The sequence below is a fragment of the Phoenix dactylifera genome, chromosome 8, assembly GCF_051530095.1.
Source record: "Phoenix dactylifera cultivar Ajwa chromosome 8, Ajwa_hap1_PhDact_Kaust_v1.1, whole genome shotgun sequence".
Classification (NCBI taxonomy): domain Eukaryota; kingdom Viridiplantae; phylum Streptophyta; class Magnoliopsida; order Arecales; family Arecaceae; genus Phoenix; species Phoenix dactylifera.
The window spans coordinates 17074991-17093695 of record NC_143197.1 but is presented as its reverse complement, the minus strand read 5'-3'; the positions used below and the strand labels follow the sequence as shown (position 1 = coordinate 17093695).

The following is an 18705-nucleotide window of genomic DNA, read 5'->3' as shown; positions in this document are numbered from 1 at the left end:
ATGATAATGAGCTACACTAGCCTAGTAAGCAACATAATACCCCAAAGTAGGGTCAAATCCTGCCAAATATCTTATTAAAGCACAAAATAATGACTGAAAAATAAAATATCAGTAGAACTTAATTTGCTTTTGAAATTTATTATCATTTTCACAAATTAAATTTTGATACCAGAATTCCGACATCAATAGGCTATGACCATGTAATCTAGTAGTATGGGTTGTACAAAGTACCAAAAACCACTCTTATTAACCACCGGTAGCAATAGTGTCCAAATACTACTATTCTAATCACCAGTGATGCAGTATCGAAATCAGTTCTTTACCGATTATAAGTCGACATGGCTAACGAATAATCCCCATGGTCGTGGCGAGATCATAACCATGCTGAGAATACATACATACAAAATAGATAACTTGCCCAGTCCAATTTTTCAAATTTTATAACATATAACATAATTTTAAAATAATTTTTAACATGCCTGACCTAGACTCTTTTAAATTAAATCAAATAATTGACTAAATCAAATAACTAACTTGGACTCCCTCTTGACTTTGGACTCTTCATGACATTCATCTTTGAAGGAGTCAACAATTAATAGAAAGAAGGAAAACATGTGACTTGAAGAGGCTTGTGCACGACCAAAGAAAGGCTTCGCACACGCCCAAAGGAGGTCTTCGCGTTCCCCTAAATTCCATCCTAATTTTAGACATTGAATGGGTCAATAACTAAGTAACTAAGACTTCAAAATAGCTAGGACTCTTTCTAACTTTAGACTAAAAATTCAGAACTCAATCATTGGACACGCCCAATGTTGGACCCAACTCTTTAATTTAAGACTCCTAATTATTTAGACTTTTTAATTGACACATGACTAAGAGTCCAAATCAGCAAGGACTCTCTCACATGACACATGGACCTATTACAACGACTTCAAATAAATTAGGACTCTTCAATGCCACTAGGACTTAATGTAATTGGGTGTTGAAATACTAGGACCCAATGTGACTAGACATGACCCAAATAAAAGGACTCAATCCTTGCATGCCCAAGGTGATTTGAGCTCAGCGCTCCTACATCACCCCTGCTCTTTAAGGGCTGTTACCCCTGGTGATTATGCTCAAATTTCATCTTTTGGGCCTTGAAACGAGCTACTGAAACAAAAAGTTTTCTTTTTAGGGAAGATTTTGACTATGCATATCTTCCGATCCAAGAAGAATGTAGTAGAGCGACAAAAAGCAAAGTTGATGCAAAAATCAAAATTTATGTTTTAAATTTTTTTTTACTTTTTTTGAGTTTATTTCTACTAGTTATGTTTATTTTATGAAAGAGTCATATTAGAACTAAGAAGAGGAATCTAATTCAAATTATATAAGGGCGAACCTCATTATTATAAATAGAGGCTATGTACCATGGTTTTAGATTATTAATGAAAAAAGAAAAACTTAAGCCCTACTTTTGTAATTTTTCCATCTTCTTTTAAATTTCTTTTGAGAGATTCGAGTTGAACGACTTGAAGAAATTTTTCCTTCTTTTCGATCAGATCATAGGAAGGATATAGAAGCTAAATTCGGCTCTGAGCACTGAGCCTCTATAAATTATTGTATTTGCTATGTTTGTGATTGTTTTTTTTTTTTTTTTTGCTTAGGCACGTGTGAGTACGTCACACCTGGCACCACCCCGACTCCTAGAGGTCCAAGAAGCGTTCCTATGCCTCATGTCCAAGCAGTGGCCGAGCCACATTTTAATCAATGCCACATCGACTCGAATTTGAGACCATGAAGATAGAAATTTCGCCCAGTACCACTGGACACCTTGAGATTGTTTTGATCTTGTGCTTCTTGTTATTGATATTTTTGCTGCACATAATAACTTATACACCTCTTCACACCACCCATTGTATCTTGTCATATATACAATGTTATGAAGGTGATCAAGAAACAGGTGTCTACAAAAAATTTAGGGTGTAAAATGTAAATTGATTCATCTAGACTCGCTGGATTTGGACATATTTAGCCAAACTTCACCCAAACCGAGATCCACCCCCGGACCCCCCTGCTCGAAGCAGCAGCAGACCAAGTTATCTGCGAAGTCCCCCAAAACGAAGAGAAGACGAACGAAGCCAGAGAGTGCAGCGATCGTAGTTGGAAAGGGAAGACACTAGGATAGAGGGAGGCCTTTGGGATGGCTCGCAAGAAGGGAGGAGACGAGCCCGCGAGAGAGAGCTCGATGCCTGCTCCCTCTCTAAGCGATGCGTTGCTCTTCACCACCTTATGCATTGTTGGCCTCCCCGTCGACGTCCTCGTAAAGGACGGCTCCGTCTATTCCGGCGTCTTCCACACCGCCTGCCTCCAGGACGGCTACGGTGAGAACCCCCCGCCTCTCGACCAAGCTCCAATTTTTCCCATCCCATTTCTTCTTAAAATCCAGAAGTCTTTGTGATCTAACGACCGAACTCTTTCTTGTTTTTATTGGATTGATTACATTATTTTGTGCTAAGGTTGTCATCACTCTTGATCTGTATCTACAAATTGATGAACAAATCAGATTTGAGGTTATTTTTTGGATTTCTGAGATAATTTTGATTGGATTGATCGAATTTGGTGGAATTTGGCATTGTTTAGGTGTTGTATTGAAGAAAGCAAGGAGGATAGGAAAAGGGAAGTGCGATGCGAGTTTACCAACAGGAGCTGTTATAGATACTCTTATTCTGCTGTCTGCTGACCTTGCTGAAATTGTTGTCAAGGTAGATCACATGCTTTTTATGCCATAAAAGAACTTCCTTTTGATGATTACCTTACGTGCTATAATTGACATTGACTGCACTCTCTCTGCAGGATTTTCTACTGCCCGCAGAAGGAATTGTTGGTAGTGCTATTGATGATGGTGTGGAGGTGGCTGCTAGGGACATCGTGTCCCAAGCTTGTGCTGGGGAGCTGGAAGGGGGCGCAGACATAATCAGATCTGACAGTGTTACTTCCATTGGGTATGTAGTGGAGGGGATCTTTTCATATGTTGTTGGGTTTTTGCATACATGCACATCACTGCCTACGTATTCTTGTGCTGATTATTATTCATTAATTTACAACTGTTTTGGAGTCATGGATCATGCATTGAATACTTCGATTTTCCAATAAATTTTGCAATAACTAGAAGGGCTACAATTTTTAATGAATTGTTTGGTTAATGCCATGGAAGAATAGGGTCATTGACATCTTGAAGTACTTCGCGAACAAAGATATGTGCATAGCAAAGTGCAGAATCTTAGGTCAGGAACATGAGTAGGAAGGCAACACTTCTAAACATTTAGAATGTAGGTAAGCTGATGCAGCCTGATTTAGGGTTGCAGGCTTTTAAATCAAAAGGCAGTGCATATTTGGTCCAATAATAGTCAATATTTTTTTGCCTTTTGAGTTGCAGGGAGTTAATTCAAAGAGAATTAGGGGCCTTTCGCAATTAATTTGATATTTAAGGATTAATTTAATGTTTAATATGTCTGTTAGATCAGAAATTAAGATTAGATTTTACCATGACCATCATCGGTAAATTTTGGTCTGGATTTTTTATTATCTTGTTTGGAGTTTATCAGTCATTTTTGGGAAGCCCAGCCACTGTCAACGATTATTACCTTAAGAAATAATTAAAGAGGGGGTTTTTTTTTGGGGGGGGGGAGCATGACCTCCATGTCTCACCTGTGCCTAAGAAGGGCATTCAATTTCTCTGTGGCACTGAAAAGGAAGGAAAAGGGGCACAAATGCAGAACAAAGTAGGAAAAAAGGGAGAAATAGGAAGATGGGAAGAGAAAACTAAAGAAATCAACTAAAAGAAAAGAAAGAAAAGAAAATGTGGCTGGCATTTTGTTGCTGACTGTCCCACTCCTTTCTCCTCTGCCTCTCTCTCCCTCGATCTATCCTCACTTCTCACCTTAGTCATCGAATGAAGTCCAACTCCAGTTTTTGTAGGACAAGTACCAGGTCAATTTTGTGATATAAAAGGAGGAAAAGGACAGGTGCAAGGAAGTTTTTACTAGTGCTGATAGACATTCAATGGAATCATATGTCATCACGTTTCCTACATAGGTTAGGATAGCTTGTATATATGGTAACCATTGTAGAGTGATATTCCTCTTCTCTAACATACTTCTCCCTCCTCTAAATTTATGCTGGTTCTTTTATCCCTTTTATCGTGGTATTGATCTCTTAAATTATGCATATTTTGTAATCTTGTCATAATTAATTGTGTGATCTGTACATGATCAATGTAGCCCATACTCTAAACCTACCTTGCCCTCCCCAGAGCAAGTTGACATAGCCTATCCTAACGTGACCCAATCCAATCCAGCCAACGTAACCTTACTTTCGTCATTCTAGCTAGCTCAACTGAAGTTGTGTTTGACCAGAAATCATGGACTTGGTTTTGGTTAGGTTGTCTGTCTGGGTTGGGTTATGTTTGGATAGGCTAGTTCAGAGGGTATGTGTCAGTCCTTAAGGAGACCTGACCCAGCTCCAAGCTGTAGCCCTAATTATGGACATTCATACAGTAGTAGTATCTGGGATTCTTTTGTAGTGGATGCGATGTTTTTATATGTTGTTGGGTCTTTGCATACATGCACATCATCGCCTACATATTCTTGTGCTGATTATAATGCATTAATTTACAACTGTTTTGGAGTCATGGTTCACGCATCGAACTTCTTGATTTTCAAATAGATTTTGCAATAACTAGAAGGGCTATATTTTTAAATGAATTGTTTGGTTAATGCCATAGAAGAGCAGGGTCATTGACATCTTGGAGTACTTCATGAACAAAGATATGTGCATAGCAAAGTGCAGAATCTTGGGTCGGGAACATGAATAGGAAGACAACACTTTTAAACAATGCTCAGTACTGATGTGGTATACTTTATGGGTATTGTACATCTTGACATTCTAACCCTTGTTTGAGAATAAATTTAGAATTATTAAGGTAATAAATCTGTAGGGCGAACTTCATGTGGAGTTAACAGCTCTTTTACTTGTAAATAGGGTCTTGAAGGACATAGGAAGGTCTTGGCATCAGATCTCTCAAATGTATGAATTATTATCATTTTGAAAAGTGGCTCAAGAAGTTTCTGAAATATTTATTGATATCCCATGACAAATACTGGAAACCATTGCCTTTAATAAAGGACTTTTCAATCATTTTGAAAGCCATTCTAAAATGCATAAAATTGCTTAGACTAGTTGACTTCCTGGTGAGAAAACAAGATAATGATATTACATCTTTTTAGAAAACATTTGGTGCCAATAGACATCTTGAACCTTTTCCATTGGCTTAGAGACATAAAAATTAGCATCCTTTCATGGCTACTTATGTACTCAATATAAGTTACAATAAAGTTGGCTACGGAGATTGTCAAGAAATCTAAAAAGAATATGTAGGAGCTGTAGATAGCTCATAACATATCGCAGGGTGAAAAAATTTTCTTAAAAAAGAAGATGATAAAAGTTGATGGAATAAAAGACTATTTTGTTTCTTAGTTTTTAACATATTACACTACAGGAATATCTGGCATTGCCAACGTTTTTTAATAAATTTTCCAACACGAAAAAGCACAGCGGGTCAGATTTTCAAATTGCAAAAGCAACGTAACAATGTCGACAATGCTACCGTGGAAAAACAATTTTACGACGCTTTTGGTTCGCTTCGTGAGTTATAACAAACGTCGCTTATAAGCATCGCTAATCACCGACGCTTTTAAATAGCGTCTCGCTAAAGCGTCTTATATTAGCGAAGCTTATTTACGTCGCTAATTAACGATGCAAATAAGAATCGCTAATGTATATTTCAATGACACTTTAAAGTATCGTAAGCATGGTCTGGCGTACCGGTCCGTACCGGCCGGTACGTACCAGTCCGGCCTGGGACCGGTACCGGATCAGCGTGGAATCCGGTACCGGTAGTTTATTGTTGAAGAACCGGTACAGGACCGGTACGGGACCGGTTCGGACCGGTCCGGGCCACCACCAGTACGTCGACCGGTACCGGTACGGCGGACCTTGATCGTAAGTGTAAATTATGTTTTAATTTACTTCATGCTGTTTCTTAATTTCAAATGTGACAATTTAACTTTTATGTTGTTTTTTCAGAATTCAGATTTTTATATCGTGCATTTGTTCTGTTAGTTTAACATGAACTGCATGCACATGCTTGCTTTTTACATGCGGTATTATCCTACCTTTCCAAAGAGCACACTTGTACATAAACAAACTTAATCAATGGAAAAAAGCCAACCTCTTAAGCCATTTATGTTAAATAAATGACCATGAGATTGGGAGTTATGGCCATTATAGTAAGTCGAAACTGTCGTAGATATTTTATGATTGGTATCACACTAACCAATTCTCAAGGGTGAAAAAGATGGTTATGAACAAAGGAATACCTTTCATTTTGTGTTTATTGCGATTTATTCCACTGGTCAACAATTCCTGTATATCTGGTTTCTCTTTCTTGTTATAAAACTCTGATTGGATATGGAAACATAATAGTTTTAAATTTCTGACAATGCTGGATCAAAATCACACGCAATCTTTTCATGCATATATCTAATAAAAATATCCTAGATATGTCTTGCACAAAATTCTTTCTATCCTTCATCATGATCAAACTCACCTTGGAAAAGGATGTAGTTGTTTGTTGATAATTGCTGAGCATTCTATTCCTTTGCATTGTCTGAAGAGTATTTATGCATTTTATTCATCGATTCAGGAAGATGGACCAGATTGAAGGAAAGGAATTTCTTTCTAGTTCAAAAACTGAGGATGCAAAAGAAGTCACAGAAGTTCTAGCGAAGCCTTTGGAAAGAGATGGAAGTCAAGAAAATATATGCCTGGTGAAGGTAAGTTTTTTCAGTTCCTTGCTTATCCAATAAATGCAACTTTCACTGCTAGGTTTTGACTTTGATTGCTTCACGTTATGGTTCTGCTTAGATTATTCTGAAAATACTTATGTTAAGCTGCATTGTGGTTAAACTATTTGACGAAAGTTGGAAATGACTAATGGAACTTGTTATAATTTGGCAGATATGGATCTTTCTTTGGATAATTACTCTAAAATGTACAAGGAAGAGAGGGACATGTAATACTTTGTTAAAAAGTATTTAGATAATTAAGCCCATATTGTATTCTTGTGTCCCAACTTTTCTGCATCATTGATGCATTTTTAAATATGTTTCCACCAGCATTTGCAGTTTGAGAATATTTCATGTTTTGTCTTCTTAAAATGGTTTCCTGTTGACTATAAACCAATCTACTTATATTGGGTCTTTAATAGCCTATTCATGTTTCATTTGCTCCTTTATGTACTTAGCAGATGATAATGAAGAGGTAGAGATAAGTAGTTTATATCAACTGAAATTGTTGGTGCACATCTAGTATATTGACAGCATTTTCCTTTATTTCTACGAAAGGGTTCTTGGGTTTCTCCATAAGTGTATGTTCTGGTAGTGTCTTAATTGGATTTTCTGAAGCTCAGACTGGTGTGGTTTGCATTGACTTGATATTTGTGTACTTTCAAACAAATCACTTATATGTGCCCATTTCCAAGTATGACAAAAAAGAATAGAGCTTATGGTGGAGAATGGAATGATGAAGAAAGTACTCTAGAAAATGGATTGAATGCAGATTGGATATTAGAATATGGATAACCATGGCTGTTTTTATTTGATGAATACAAAAACGAATATGGATGTTGACCATATGGTAAAGTTTGTACATATTTATTGTAATTCGATATAGATAGGATTGTACAATATTAATATAAATTCGAGAGCTAAGCTTTGTGTATAGTATATGATTTCCACTTAATGTTTTGTTAGCTCAAAATTTTCAATCCTCCTAACTTTCTTTTGTAATTTTTCTTAAGGAAACAAATAATTACACAAGAAAACCAAGCAATAATCCCATCCACTTAATCATAAAGACTCTTTTAGTGAATCCTAATAGGTTGCTAAGCTTTTGGGTTGAAGAACTAATTGTTAACGATTCAATCTACCAAATTAAAAATGTTATTATATGAAAGAAAATTGAATTGAAAACATATTGATGCAATGGGGGTGGAAATGGATCAGATATTATCAATCTGGTTCTGTTTCCTTCTCTAAATCTAATTGGATACAGATACAAATTATGGTATCTGACAAGTTTTCATATCAATTTTTGTATCCTATAGCTCACCAATATCCAATTTGTATTTGATTATCCAGTTTCATTTGTAATTCTATCCAACGATCCAGGAGGATTACCAGACTCGATGTGGACTACTTTAGCCACTATAGAAAAGATTGGACAAGGTTTGGGAGCAAGGTTCGCAATATTCAGAAGCTGAATCAGCTGCTAAACTTCTATAGTCCATAACTTGCTTATATGATGCCCGATTTATTTATTCTTTTTTTTTGAAATCGAATAACTTTTCGAGATCTACAATGTAGTGCACCTCTTAAAGGGTGTGATGCACTTAGTGATCAGTGCCAAAGTCTATTATTTAAGCCCAGAAACAAACTAGTCAAAGCAAAATTTTCTTTCTTATGAAAGATTTTGATCAGGCTATCTCCTAATTCGGAAAGAACTAGGTAGAGCAGCTAAAGGTGAAGTCAATGTAGAAGTTGAGATCTACCTCCTATAAGATTTTCGCTTTTCATGATTATTTTCACTGGTCGTGTCTATTTTGGGAAAGCTAACTTTTTTTAACCAGAAGAGAAATCTCATCTAAATTGTATAAGGGATCTCACTAGTATAAATAGAGGTTATGTATCTCAGTGTAGGATAGATTAAATGAAAGAAAAGCAGACCTAGACCCTATTGTTGCTAATCTTTCTACTTTACTTAAATTTTCTTAGAAGATTCAAGTTGAGTGGGTTGAAGAAATTACTTTCTTCTCCCTGATCGGATCATCTAGTTTCATATAGCTATCATAAACTCCAAAAGAAAGCAAGTGATACTATCAATTTATCTTTTGTCTAATTTTCTTTCCATACAATAACATTTTTGATATGTAGATTGGATTTTTTATAATATATTTTTTAATCCAAACTTATGTAACTTAGAAAAATTACTTGGATTTATTAAAAAATTCAGATGTTTAAATGGATGTGATTTCTTGTATTGCTTCTTGTATGATAAAATAAAAAATTTGGGAGGCTTAAACACTTAGAATGAGTTAAGAAATAAAGTGAAATAATATCTTATCCATAAAGTTTAACTATTGATGTATATCCTTAATAACATCCGTATTTGTTAAGATCTATTTTGTATTTGAATCTGGTTAAGACACATACGAATACAAACATGAGCATCCGATTGATATTCATATTCCTACCATATAAAATAAATCCAGATATGGGTACACTGATTACCAAACCATATTTAGCCCTATGATGAGGGTTCTACAAGACTAAATAGGATTTTCAGAAATTTGGCTATGAATCAGATTGAGGTTTTAAATACTAATGGAATGACACAATGTCCCACTGTCCCAAGTATCGGGTCTGGACAAGTCGAGAAATGGTTTGGGACGGGACAGGACATCCACCGTTCTGAGCATCAGTATGCAGGGTGCTTCTTTCTATGGAAAAACTAGGACCGTCCTTATCCTACGGTATTTAAAATGTTAGATCAGATTATTATGGATCCGTATCTGTATTTGTTGTTCTTTGATGGATACAGATATGGATATGAATATTATTAAGATCGTAAAATTTGGCCATTGGATAAAAAGATAGATCTGGATGGATATTACTCGCTAAGTTTTTACCCTTGCTAAAAAGATCCTTATGCCAACCCATGTTAACTATCCCTTTACTTTTAGGTATTTCCCAAGTTGGGGATATCTTGCCATACACCCAAAAAAGTGAGCGAGATAGATTTATACCATATTGGGGTATAGGTCGGTGTCGGACAATATAATTCTATTTTGCCATTTTGGTGGAATAGTCTTATTCCATAGAGGGGGATTCTTTCCCTCCCAATTACTTTTGGCCTCATTCCCTTTCAAAACACACAAAAGAGTGGGAGGACAATTTCATCACGGTGAATCCCATCCAAAAAGTTATCTCATGCACTTATCTCTTTAACCAAACACAAAATATGCCTATCCCACCGAGTAAGTCATATACCTGCAATAGTATCTGTTGCGGGGTTTCACCCCGGCAGCAGCCCACACACCAGCCGAGCAGGGAAAGCATCTGCGTCCCTCCCGAGGTATTGTCCGCTCTGGGATTGCCGCTTCGGGTCTCCGGGAGGTCGCCCAGGGTCTTTGCCCAATGACAGTCCCGAGCCCTAACGGCGCGGGGGTCCGCGGAGGTACTACCCCTACCCTCACGGTTTTGTCCTACAAAAGGGCCCTCGGTAAGGAAAGGTTTGCACCTCCTCATTATAAGGCACAGACCTTTCCGCTGATTAGCCGATGTGGGACTAAACTGGGAACCCCATCCCACAACACAGCCCCCCCAGTGGGAAGGTCTGTGCGCGGGCGGGGCCCTTCCTCTAGCGCCAACTGTTGCGGGGTTTCACCCCGGCAGCAGCCCACACACCAGCCGAGCAGGGAAAGCATCTGCGTCCCTCCCGAGGTATTGTCCGCTCTGGGATTGCCGTTTCGGGTCTCCGGGAGGTCGCCCAGGGTCTTTGCCCAATGACAGTCCCGAGCCCTAACGGCGCGGGGGTCCGCGGAGGTACTACCCCTACCCTCACGGTTTTGTCCTACAAAAGGGCCCTCGGTAAGGAAAGGTTTGCACCTCCTCATTATAAGGCACAGACCTTTCCGCTGATTAGCCGATGTGGGACTAAACTGGGAACCCCATCCCACAACACAGCCCCCCCAGTGGGAAGGTCTGTGCGCGGGCGGGTCCCTTCCTCTAGCGCCAACTGTTGCGGGGTTTCACCCCGGCAGCAGCCCACACACCAGCCGAGCAGGGAAAGCATCTGCGTCCCTCCCGAGGTATTGTCCGCTCTGGGATTGCCGCTTCGGGTCTCCGGGAGGTCGCCCAGGGTCTTTGCCCAATGACAGTCCCGAGCCCTAACGGCGCGGGGGTCCGCGGAGGTACTACCCCTACCCTCACGGTTTTGTCCTACAAAAGGGCCCTCGGTAAGGAAAGGTTTGCACCTCCTCATTATAAGGCACAGACCTTTCCGCTGATTAGCCGATGTGGGACTAAACTGGGAACCCCATCCCACAACACAGCCCCCCCAGTGGGAAGGTCTGTGCGCGGGCGGGTCCCTTCCTCTAGCGCCAACTGTTGCGGGGTTTCACCCCGGCAGCAGCCCACACACCAGCCGAGCAGGGAAAGCATCTGCGTCCCTCCCGAGGTATTGTCCGCTCTGGGATTGCCGCTTCGGGTCTCCGGGAGGTCGCCCAGGGTCTTTGCCCAATGACAGTCCCGAGCCCTAACGGCGCGGGGGTCCGCGGAGGTACTACCCCTACCCTCACGGTTTTGTCCTACAAAAGGGCCCTCGGTAAGGAAAGGTTTGCACCTCCTCATTATAAGGCACAGACCTTTCCGCTGATTAGCCGATGTGGGACTAAACTGGGAACCCCATCCCACAACAGTATCCTAGTAATTTCTGCATATTCCTTCAAAATTTATTCCACAACCAGACACACACTTAGGTACATGAGCTATCTTGAGATAAAATTGAGGCCCAAAAGTTACCCGCCATATTATTTTCATTTTGTGCCTGCTGCATATTCTTTTGGGTTCACTTTTTAGTCCAACCTTTGTGTTCGCCACATTACCACATTTTATGAACAAAATCATCAAGTGGTAATCTACGTGTCTTGAGTGTAAACATAAAAGGTAGATTCAGAACTTCCTTACATGCGCAGAGCCATCTAGTGTATGTTGAAGAATTATCATAAGTAACAGAATCTTGCTTAAGTGATTTGATCCTGTGCAATGAAGTCTATAAACAACTTTTAACTACAAAAAGGTGCTTAAACTTGCATAGAGGTGTTTCGAAAATTTTTATTGAGACTTAGCAACCAGTCAGCTGTGTTTTCCACTAAAACAAATAAGCATAAACTGATTATGTCTAGAATAGCTATGTGAAAAACAAGGAGCAACTTGTTCTTCATATAACTCATTTTCAGGCATCAAGAGCTGTCATTTTTTCCAAAACAAGTTCTATGAAGAGTAACCAACTGACCGAAGTTGGTAGAACGCATTTATTCTAGATTTTGCATAAATAAGATAATGAGAAAGCCTTTCAAGTAACTTAGGAGTTCAAGCTATAGTATATATGGTCTGCCTGGTGAAATTGCTCTTAAAGTATAATTAATCATATGTGGCCCATGGAGATGAGACAAAGCTCATTGCTCATTAATAGGTAGTAATAATGCAATAATAAGCAGGGCAACAATAAAGTTTTTAATTTTTTTCAACTACATCATTATACTTCAAATTATATATTATTTTCAATGAAATAACACCCTAACAAGCCTCAAAGCTTAGATAGTGTGGGTATTATATGAGTTTGGGAAAAAAAATTATTGTTATTTGCAAGGTACACCATCTCGGTATTGGGCCTCATACTGGTGCCACCTTGTCACTATGTTAGTATGCCCAATACGAGGGCCAGTTCAGCGTACCGAGGTTGGCTTGCCCCCTATACGGTGTATCGGTACTAATCTAGTATGGTATGGTAACCTCCCATACCGTCCGGTTCGGTACGATATGGCATACCATGACTTGAATCATAAATAAATCCTCATAGAGGTATTGATATAAATTAATGTTTTCATAGCTTAAAAAATAGAGATGGCTAAACTTTCGTGGCTGTCCAACTTGATGGATGCTGGAGTGTGCAAGGGCTTTGAATGAAAATACTTTTACGGACTTGTTTGACAACTTAATTCATTATGTTCTTGCTTAATATAATTTTTGTTTGTCTAGGGTGTCCATGTTTATATGTCTCACTTCCTCATTATTGTCCTTGGCATGTAAAATGCATCAAGAAGATATGCTATATGTACACATCTATTCATAACTTAGACGTACTCATGTCTATGTGTATAAATAATGTTTCTAAGTGCTGCATGTATCATTACATTGCTATTTTATGTGTCATGCCACCAAGTCATTGGCACAGTGTTACATGACTTTTTTTTTTACTTTTTGGTGAAACCGTGTTGCATGACTTAAACCTTGTTTACTGGCCCTGATTGATACATAATGTCTTCTGTCAATGCCAGCAAGTGGCAAGATGGGCATATGTGCTACTTTCTCACTTTAAACATATAACCCTGATTGATCCATAAGCCATTGCTTCTTCTCTATATGGTCTGCAACTCCTGGATTATTTGTTCTCTTATGGATTGATTATGATAACGAGAAAGAATTACAGATTCATCATGTGCATTAGATGGAAGGTGAAAATCTATTGTATCTGATAGCAGAAACTTCCTACAGTACTTCCAGTAAAATAATATCCTATAGTACCAGATATATTTTACAACACTTAGGGCATGTTTGGAATCTTCCTGCCAGATCTGATAGGATTGGCTAGAGAGAGATAAGGTGGAAGAAGGGAGCTAGTGAGAGAAAGGGAAGGAGAGCATGGGTGCCATGGGGCCTAATCTCCTCTGGATGAAGAGAAAGGACCTCTCGAGGTCTTTCTTTAATCCTCTGGGATCGAACCATGACCTTCTCTATGCTCTCTCTCTCTCTCTCTCTCTCTCTCTCTCTCTGTGTGTGTGTGTGTGTGTGTGTGTGTGTCTCCCCCCTTCTCCCGCTCCCTGACTTCCTCCCTCGTTGCACTATCCCTCTGCCTATCCCACCAGATCCGGCAGAATTTTGCCACATACGCCCTTAGAATATGTTGTTAAAGTGGCAGAATTTGTATCAGAATGAATAGAACACTTTAGCTTTTTGGTTTCTAATCTTTACAAACTGCTGTATCTTTGCATGACAAGTATTGACAGAATATGACACAATACGCATGGCATGCTGACCCCTGAATGACATGTGCATGATATACGACTCTTTAATAATATTTGGTATAAGTAATATGTATTTATATATGGATGTGTAATCATAGAATGTATTCTGTATACATTGTTTAAGAATATACATATGTAAATATTAAATATATGAATGCATATGTTCATATAATTGTATGTATGTGTGCATGCATGTGTATCTATAGATGTGTATATATATTTGCATTTCTCTGGGTAACATTTTGGTATATATGTATATATGTTCTTGTGTGCACACATATATTTTTGTAGACTTGTAGTTACATGAATACTGTAATGTGGCATGTCTACATGTTATTTTATATAAAATAAAGAATAAATGTTAGAAGAAGGACTTGAACCTTTGACCTTGTGGTTGACGGTCAACGAAGAAAGAGGAAATACTTGGGATCGGGAGAGGCAGGGTAAGGAAATGAATGAGATGTTAAAAGCAGGTGGAGAAACAGGAATGGTGAGGCATGCCTCATGCACGAGCACAGTAGGGACTTTGCATTTTCTAGTAGAATAGGTGTGCACACATCTATGGTCTATAGTTTGTTTGTAAATATGTATGCATGTGTATTTATAAAATTGGCGGTTTAGGGGAGAGCTGCCTAGTTGATATAGGTCCATTTGATGTGTGGAAATGTAGAACACTGCAAGTACAACAATTTAGTTGAACCTGACACAAAATTATGGAATGCCTTGTTAGAGGAACCAAAAGTGCTAGCATTGACTCTGCAACTCTCAATCATTTTAGCTACCAAGTAAGATTGATTATTAGTGCCTGTACTCTTCTTCTGAAGTGTCCCAGCTTTTTTTTTTTTGGCATTTTATAATATAGTATAACAATGAATCATTCTTTTAAGGTATAAATCCCCACTTTCTCATGAATAACATATTTCTTAATATATACTTCTGCATATGTGTTTGTATATGTAGGCAATATGTTATATTGCATATTTTATAGAAGTGGCCATGAGTTGGGTTTTTAGGAGATATGCCCAAAATACTCTAGAATCTAGAGCCTCTTGGCACCTTAGCATGGGTGACATAGATATAAGGTTCTGTAATTATTACCTGGGTAGGTAGATTTTTTCAGAAAGTACATCAGAGGACCTATGGCCTTTTGCATTGTACATATTGGGATTTTCACCTTTTCAATAGTTGCACATTTTGAACCTTTCCAACTTGCTTATGAAGTTCCATTTTCCTGCGCAAGTTTGCTTTTTATGTATGTAACGGTACCTTGTCCACAAATGTTGACCTTCTTGTTTGGGAGGACTAGAGATGCTGGAGGTGGAAGTATGATAGAGGTGTCTTGAAGTTCTGTGCCTTTGTGATTAATATTGGCCTTTGCTCCCCCCCCCCGCTGCAAATTCAGTTTTTTAATGGATAATTCTTATCTATGGGATCACTTTGAAACAGGATTGGCTTCTTCTCCACCACAAATTCATGCCGTGATGCAGTAGGGAGTTAGGATCAAGTATTTCATCTCTTGATAGAGGCTTCTGCATCTGTTTCCTCTTCTTGCTTAAAGCATGCCTTGATAATAATAAAAGGATTAAGAATCGAACCTATTACCATTTTCTTGTCGTGGCCTGATTGGGTGAAAGAGACCTGCAGGATTTGAGAAAATAATAAAGGATAAATGTCATGAATGTCTTAGGGAGTCTCAGAGGGTTGGTGTGCTACTGGGTTTCATTTAGTGCCAAAGGCTGTGTGGGATACTGGGTTTCTTCTTCCTGGTTTCAGACACTTGGGGTTGTTTTGTTTCCTTTTTGGAGATCCAATGTTATGTATATGTTCTTCCATCTATGACCTTGTAGAGCCTAACATCGCAAACAGTTTTTTTCATCTTTCATCCTGCTTCTTAGCAAAATTCGGTTTTGCAATCAAGTAAAGTGAATTATTTGCATCATTAAAGGGCAGCCCAGTGCATGAGAGTGATGCCATTATAGGGTCTGGGGAGGGTCAGATGTACTTAGCCTTACCCCTGCAGAGGGTTTTTCTGTCTTGAACCCATGACCTTCAGATTACAATGGAGATGACTTACTGTTGGCTCATATTAAGAGTTTAAATTGTTTATCTTATTATTTTTGCTCTAGCATTCACTACTATGTATATTCTGCTCCACATATTATCATTTCCTTTTATATGGATATGTGATCATCTGTTATTTGGATATTTTTAAAGTCACAGGTTGAAGAACCATATCTTATGCCGATTGTTTCCATCCATGACAGGTGAGATTTGTCAGTATGTCAAATATGTCACTCAATTTGTATATCCCTAATCATATAAGGTCCAATAAACTGCAATTGCATTTGTGCTTCTCAATCATGCGACATTATCTTTTCACTTTTAACACCTCACCTCTGGTTTTTAAACTATTTTCTCTGCTGCAGACAGGTCATGGAATGCAGAGGACAAGGGAAAGGGGATTGTAATCATATTGATGAGGTTCTTGTTGCATTCATGTTATCTTGAAGCAGATATAATTTGACATCATCTTCTCTTTAATCACTAATATTCATATTCCTTATGTTGATTATGTATTTATATCATTCTTTGTTTTGTTCAGATGGTGCATGAAGGGCATTGTCTGAGTCCTAGTTGTAAGTCACTATAGTTCCCTTCTTCTTGAATCATTTAATGGTTTATCCATCCACAATTACAAGAATAATTTTTCTTTGTATATTTTTGGTCATATTTTGCATATGGGTATTTGATCAGCTTGGGAGCTTTTCAGCTTAATACTTGTTCCGTGCATGCAGATGGAGTGGGATGTGATAGTCTTGCTACCGTGCCTGCCTGGAAGGGAGTCATTGAGAGTGAAAGTCCTGCTCGTACAATTTCTCCATCATCATATGCTAACTCTTCGGCTATTTCCACCTCCTCCACTTCAGTTTTATATAATAAAGCCTCTTCATACCTCAGTCAATCAGAGTCTACCATTTTGTCGGCACCTAAAAAGAGTACACTAGGCACTATTAGTGCTAAGGTGAGGCTATTTGTCATACTTCGGCTGAAAATCCTTAAGATGCAAGCCATATTTGAACAGAAGTTTATAAGATCATTCTCCATTAATTTAAAATTGATAGTTGGAAAAGCTATTTATGGAATGAGTCATGTCCTAGAATCACACCAATCAGATAATAATGTCTATTCGAACACAATGATCATGTCTATTTGAATGCACTATTTGCTGTATTTTCAGAAAAAAGAAAAAGAAAAAGCAGCAGTTCATGAAATGTCCTATATTTGTTCATGGTTACTGGTTATGTGTCATGTTGTGTCCTACCTAATAGGCAGTCACATGTGAAAAACATGGACAAATGGTGATGGTAAGGTGATGAATAACTAAAATTGTTTCTGAAAGTAATGATTTTGGGATCCATCTATTAGATTGATCTATCTGTTGGACATTTGAAACCTGGATACTGGTGCACTACTTGGATATTAATTTTCCCTGATTTATGTGGTTGTACTACCAGGAAATTTGAGTGAATGGGTCAGTTCATCTGTGATCTGCTTACATGCGAACATGCCAGACATAATTAATAACTTATATGATCTACTACAAAAAAGTTTAAAACCTTATGTGAATCTATATGTTCAATAGGGAAACAGTTCCTGTAATGTGTCCTCCATTTTTAGTTCTAATTTGTATCCTCAAATTCCATAGCAGAATGGTGTTCATGTCGGTGCCCAGGCTAGTCTAATTGCTGTCATATTAGTATTTATTTATGGCTTTGAGAAAATTTTGCAGGAGTCCAAGCTCAATCCAAGTGCAGAAGTTTTTTCACCATCATTTGCAAATTCTAGATCGGCGTCCACAACCGGGACACCTGTTATATGCCCCGTCTATATGCCGACCAGCCTTCCTGCTATGCCTATTGCTGGTGTACAATCTGGAATTGGAATTAGCCCTTCTGCAAGTCATTCATCTAGGCCCAGTAAATTTGTCCCTTACAACAGCCTAGTTGCTGGGCACACTGGAATTGGTGCTCAATATCCTCGACCTGTATGTTTCTCTTTTATGAATAAAACTATGATATCTATTGAGATAATTTATTTACAAATGGCAGTTTTTAGCCTGTATTGGTTTACCTTTTCCTATTCTTCTAGTGTGTTTTCTTGTGTATTACTCAAATTTTGACAAGGATGCATCTTGTTTTTGAGTAACGCTATTTGTTTTAGGATATTGACATAATAATTTTTTAAACTTCTAGTAATGTTCGCACAACCTGGACACAAGTAACTATATCATATCTTATAATATGATGACATTTGTGAGTAATAATCAATAAATGACAAATGGATTCTAAAACCATCAGAAGACACTATAAGATGTCCATGTTTCACTATAAACTGCAATAAAGAAAAAGAGTTGGAGTATATTCAGAATCATTGTTCTTAGATGCTTAGCATTCTAAAACTTGAAGGGAAACAATGCATAAGGTAAGACAGACAAAGGGCTTAGATGATGAGTCAAAATAGATTAGATAGGAATTAACAACTTTGAATTCTTTTTGCTGCTTTTGCTTCTCCATGTTACTCAATTATGACCAGTATAAGGTTACATCTTTTAATGCATTATAGTACTCAGTACTCCCAGACATCTCATATTATGATGAAAAAATCTGCTCATTGATCTGATAAATATTTTAGATACTCTTGCTTAGAGGTGTAAACAAGCTGAGCTCAAGCAAGCTAGG

General features: G+C 38.2%; 1 protein-coding gene across 13 annotated transcripts in view; it reads left to right on the top strand.

Moving 5' to 3' along the window:
- Nucleotides 1-2038: 2038 nt before the first annotated feature.
- LOC103720978 (polyadenylate-binding protein interacting protein) overlaps nt 2039-18705 on the top strand; it is a 35233-nt gene continuing 18566 nt past the window's right edge. For 6 of the 13 annotated variants that reach the window (XR_015968032.2, XR_015968031.2, XR_015968036.2 and 3 more), the window contains exons 1-9: nt 2039-2363; nt 2623-2744; nt 2836-2984; nt 6746-6875; nt 16181-16230; nt 16393-16447; nt 16569-16602; nt 16762-16988; nt 17757-18011. Coding sequence is in view for 5 of the 13 variants with exons in the window: in XM_008810970.6 (XP_008809192.3) it covers nt 2183-2363; nt 2623-2744; nt 2836-2984; nt 6746-6875; nt 16181-16230; nt 16393-16447; nt 16569-16602; nt 16762-16988; nt 17757-18011 (1203 nt within the window). In the remaining 8 variants the exon portion in view is untranslated. The remainder of the gene's footprint in view (nt 2364-2622; nt 2745-2835; nt 2985-6745; nt 6876-16180; nt 16231-16392; nt 16448-16568; nt 16603-16761; nt 16989-17756; nt 18012-18705) is intronic. The other 7 variants (XR_015968034.2, XR_015968033.2, XR_015968037.2 and 4 more) reach the window with 2 other exon arrangements.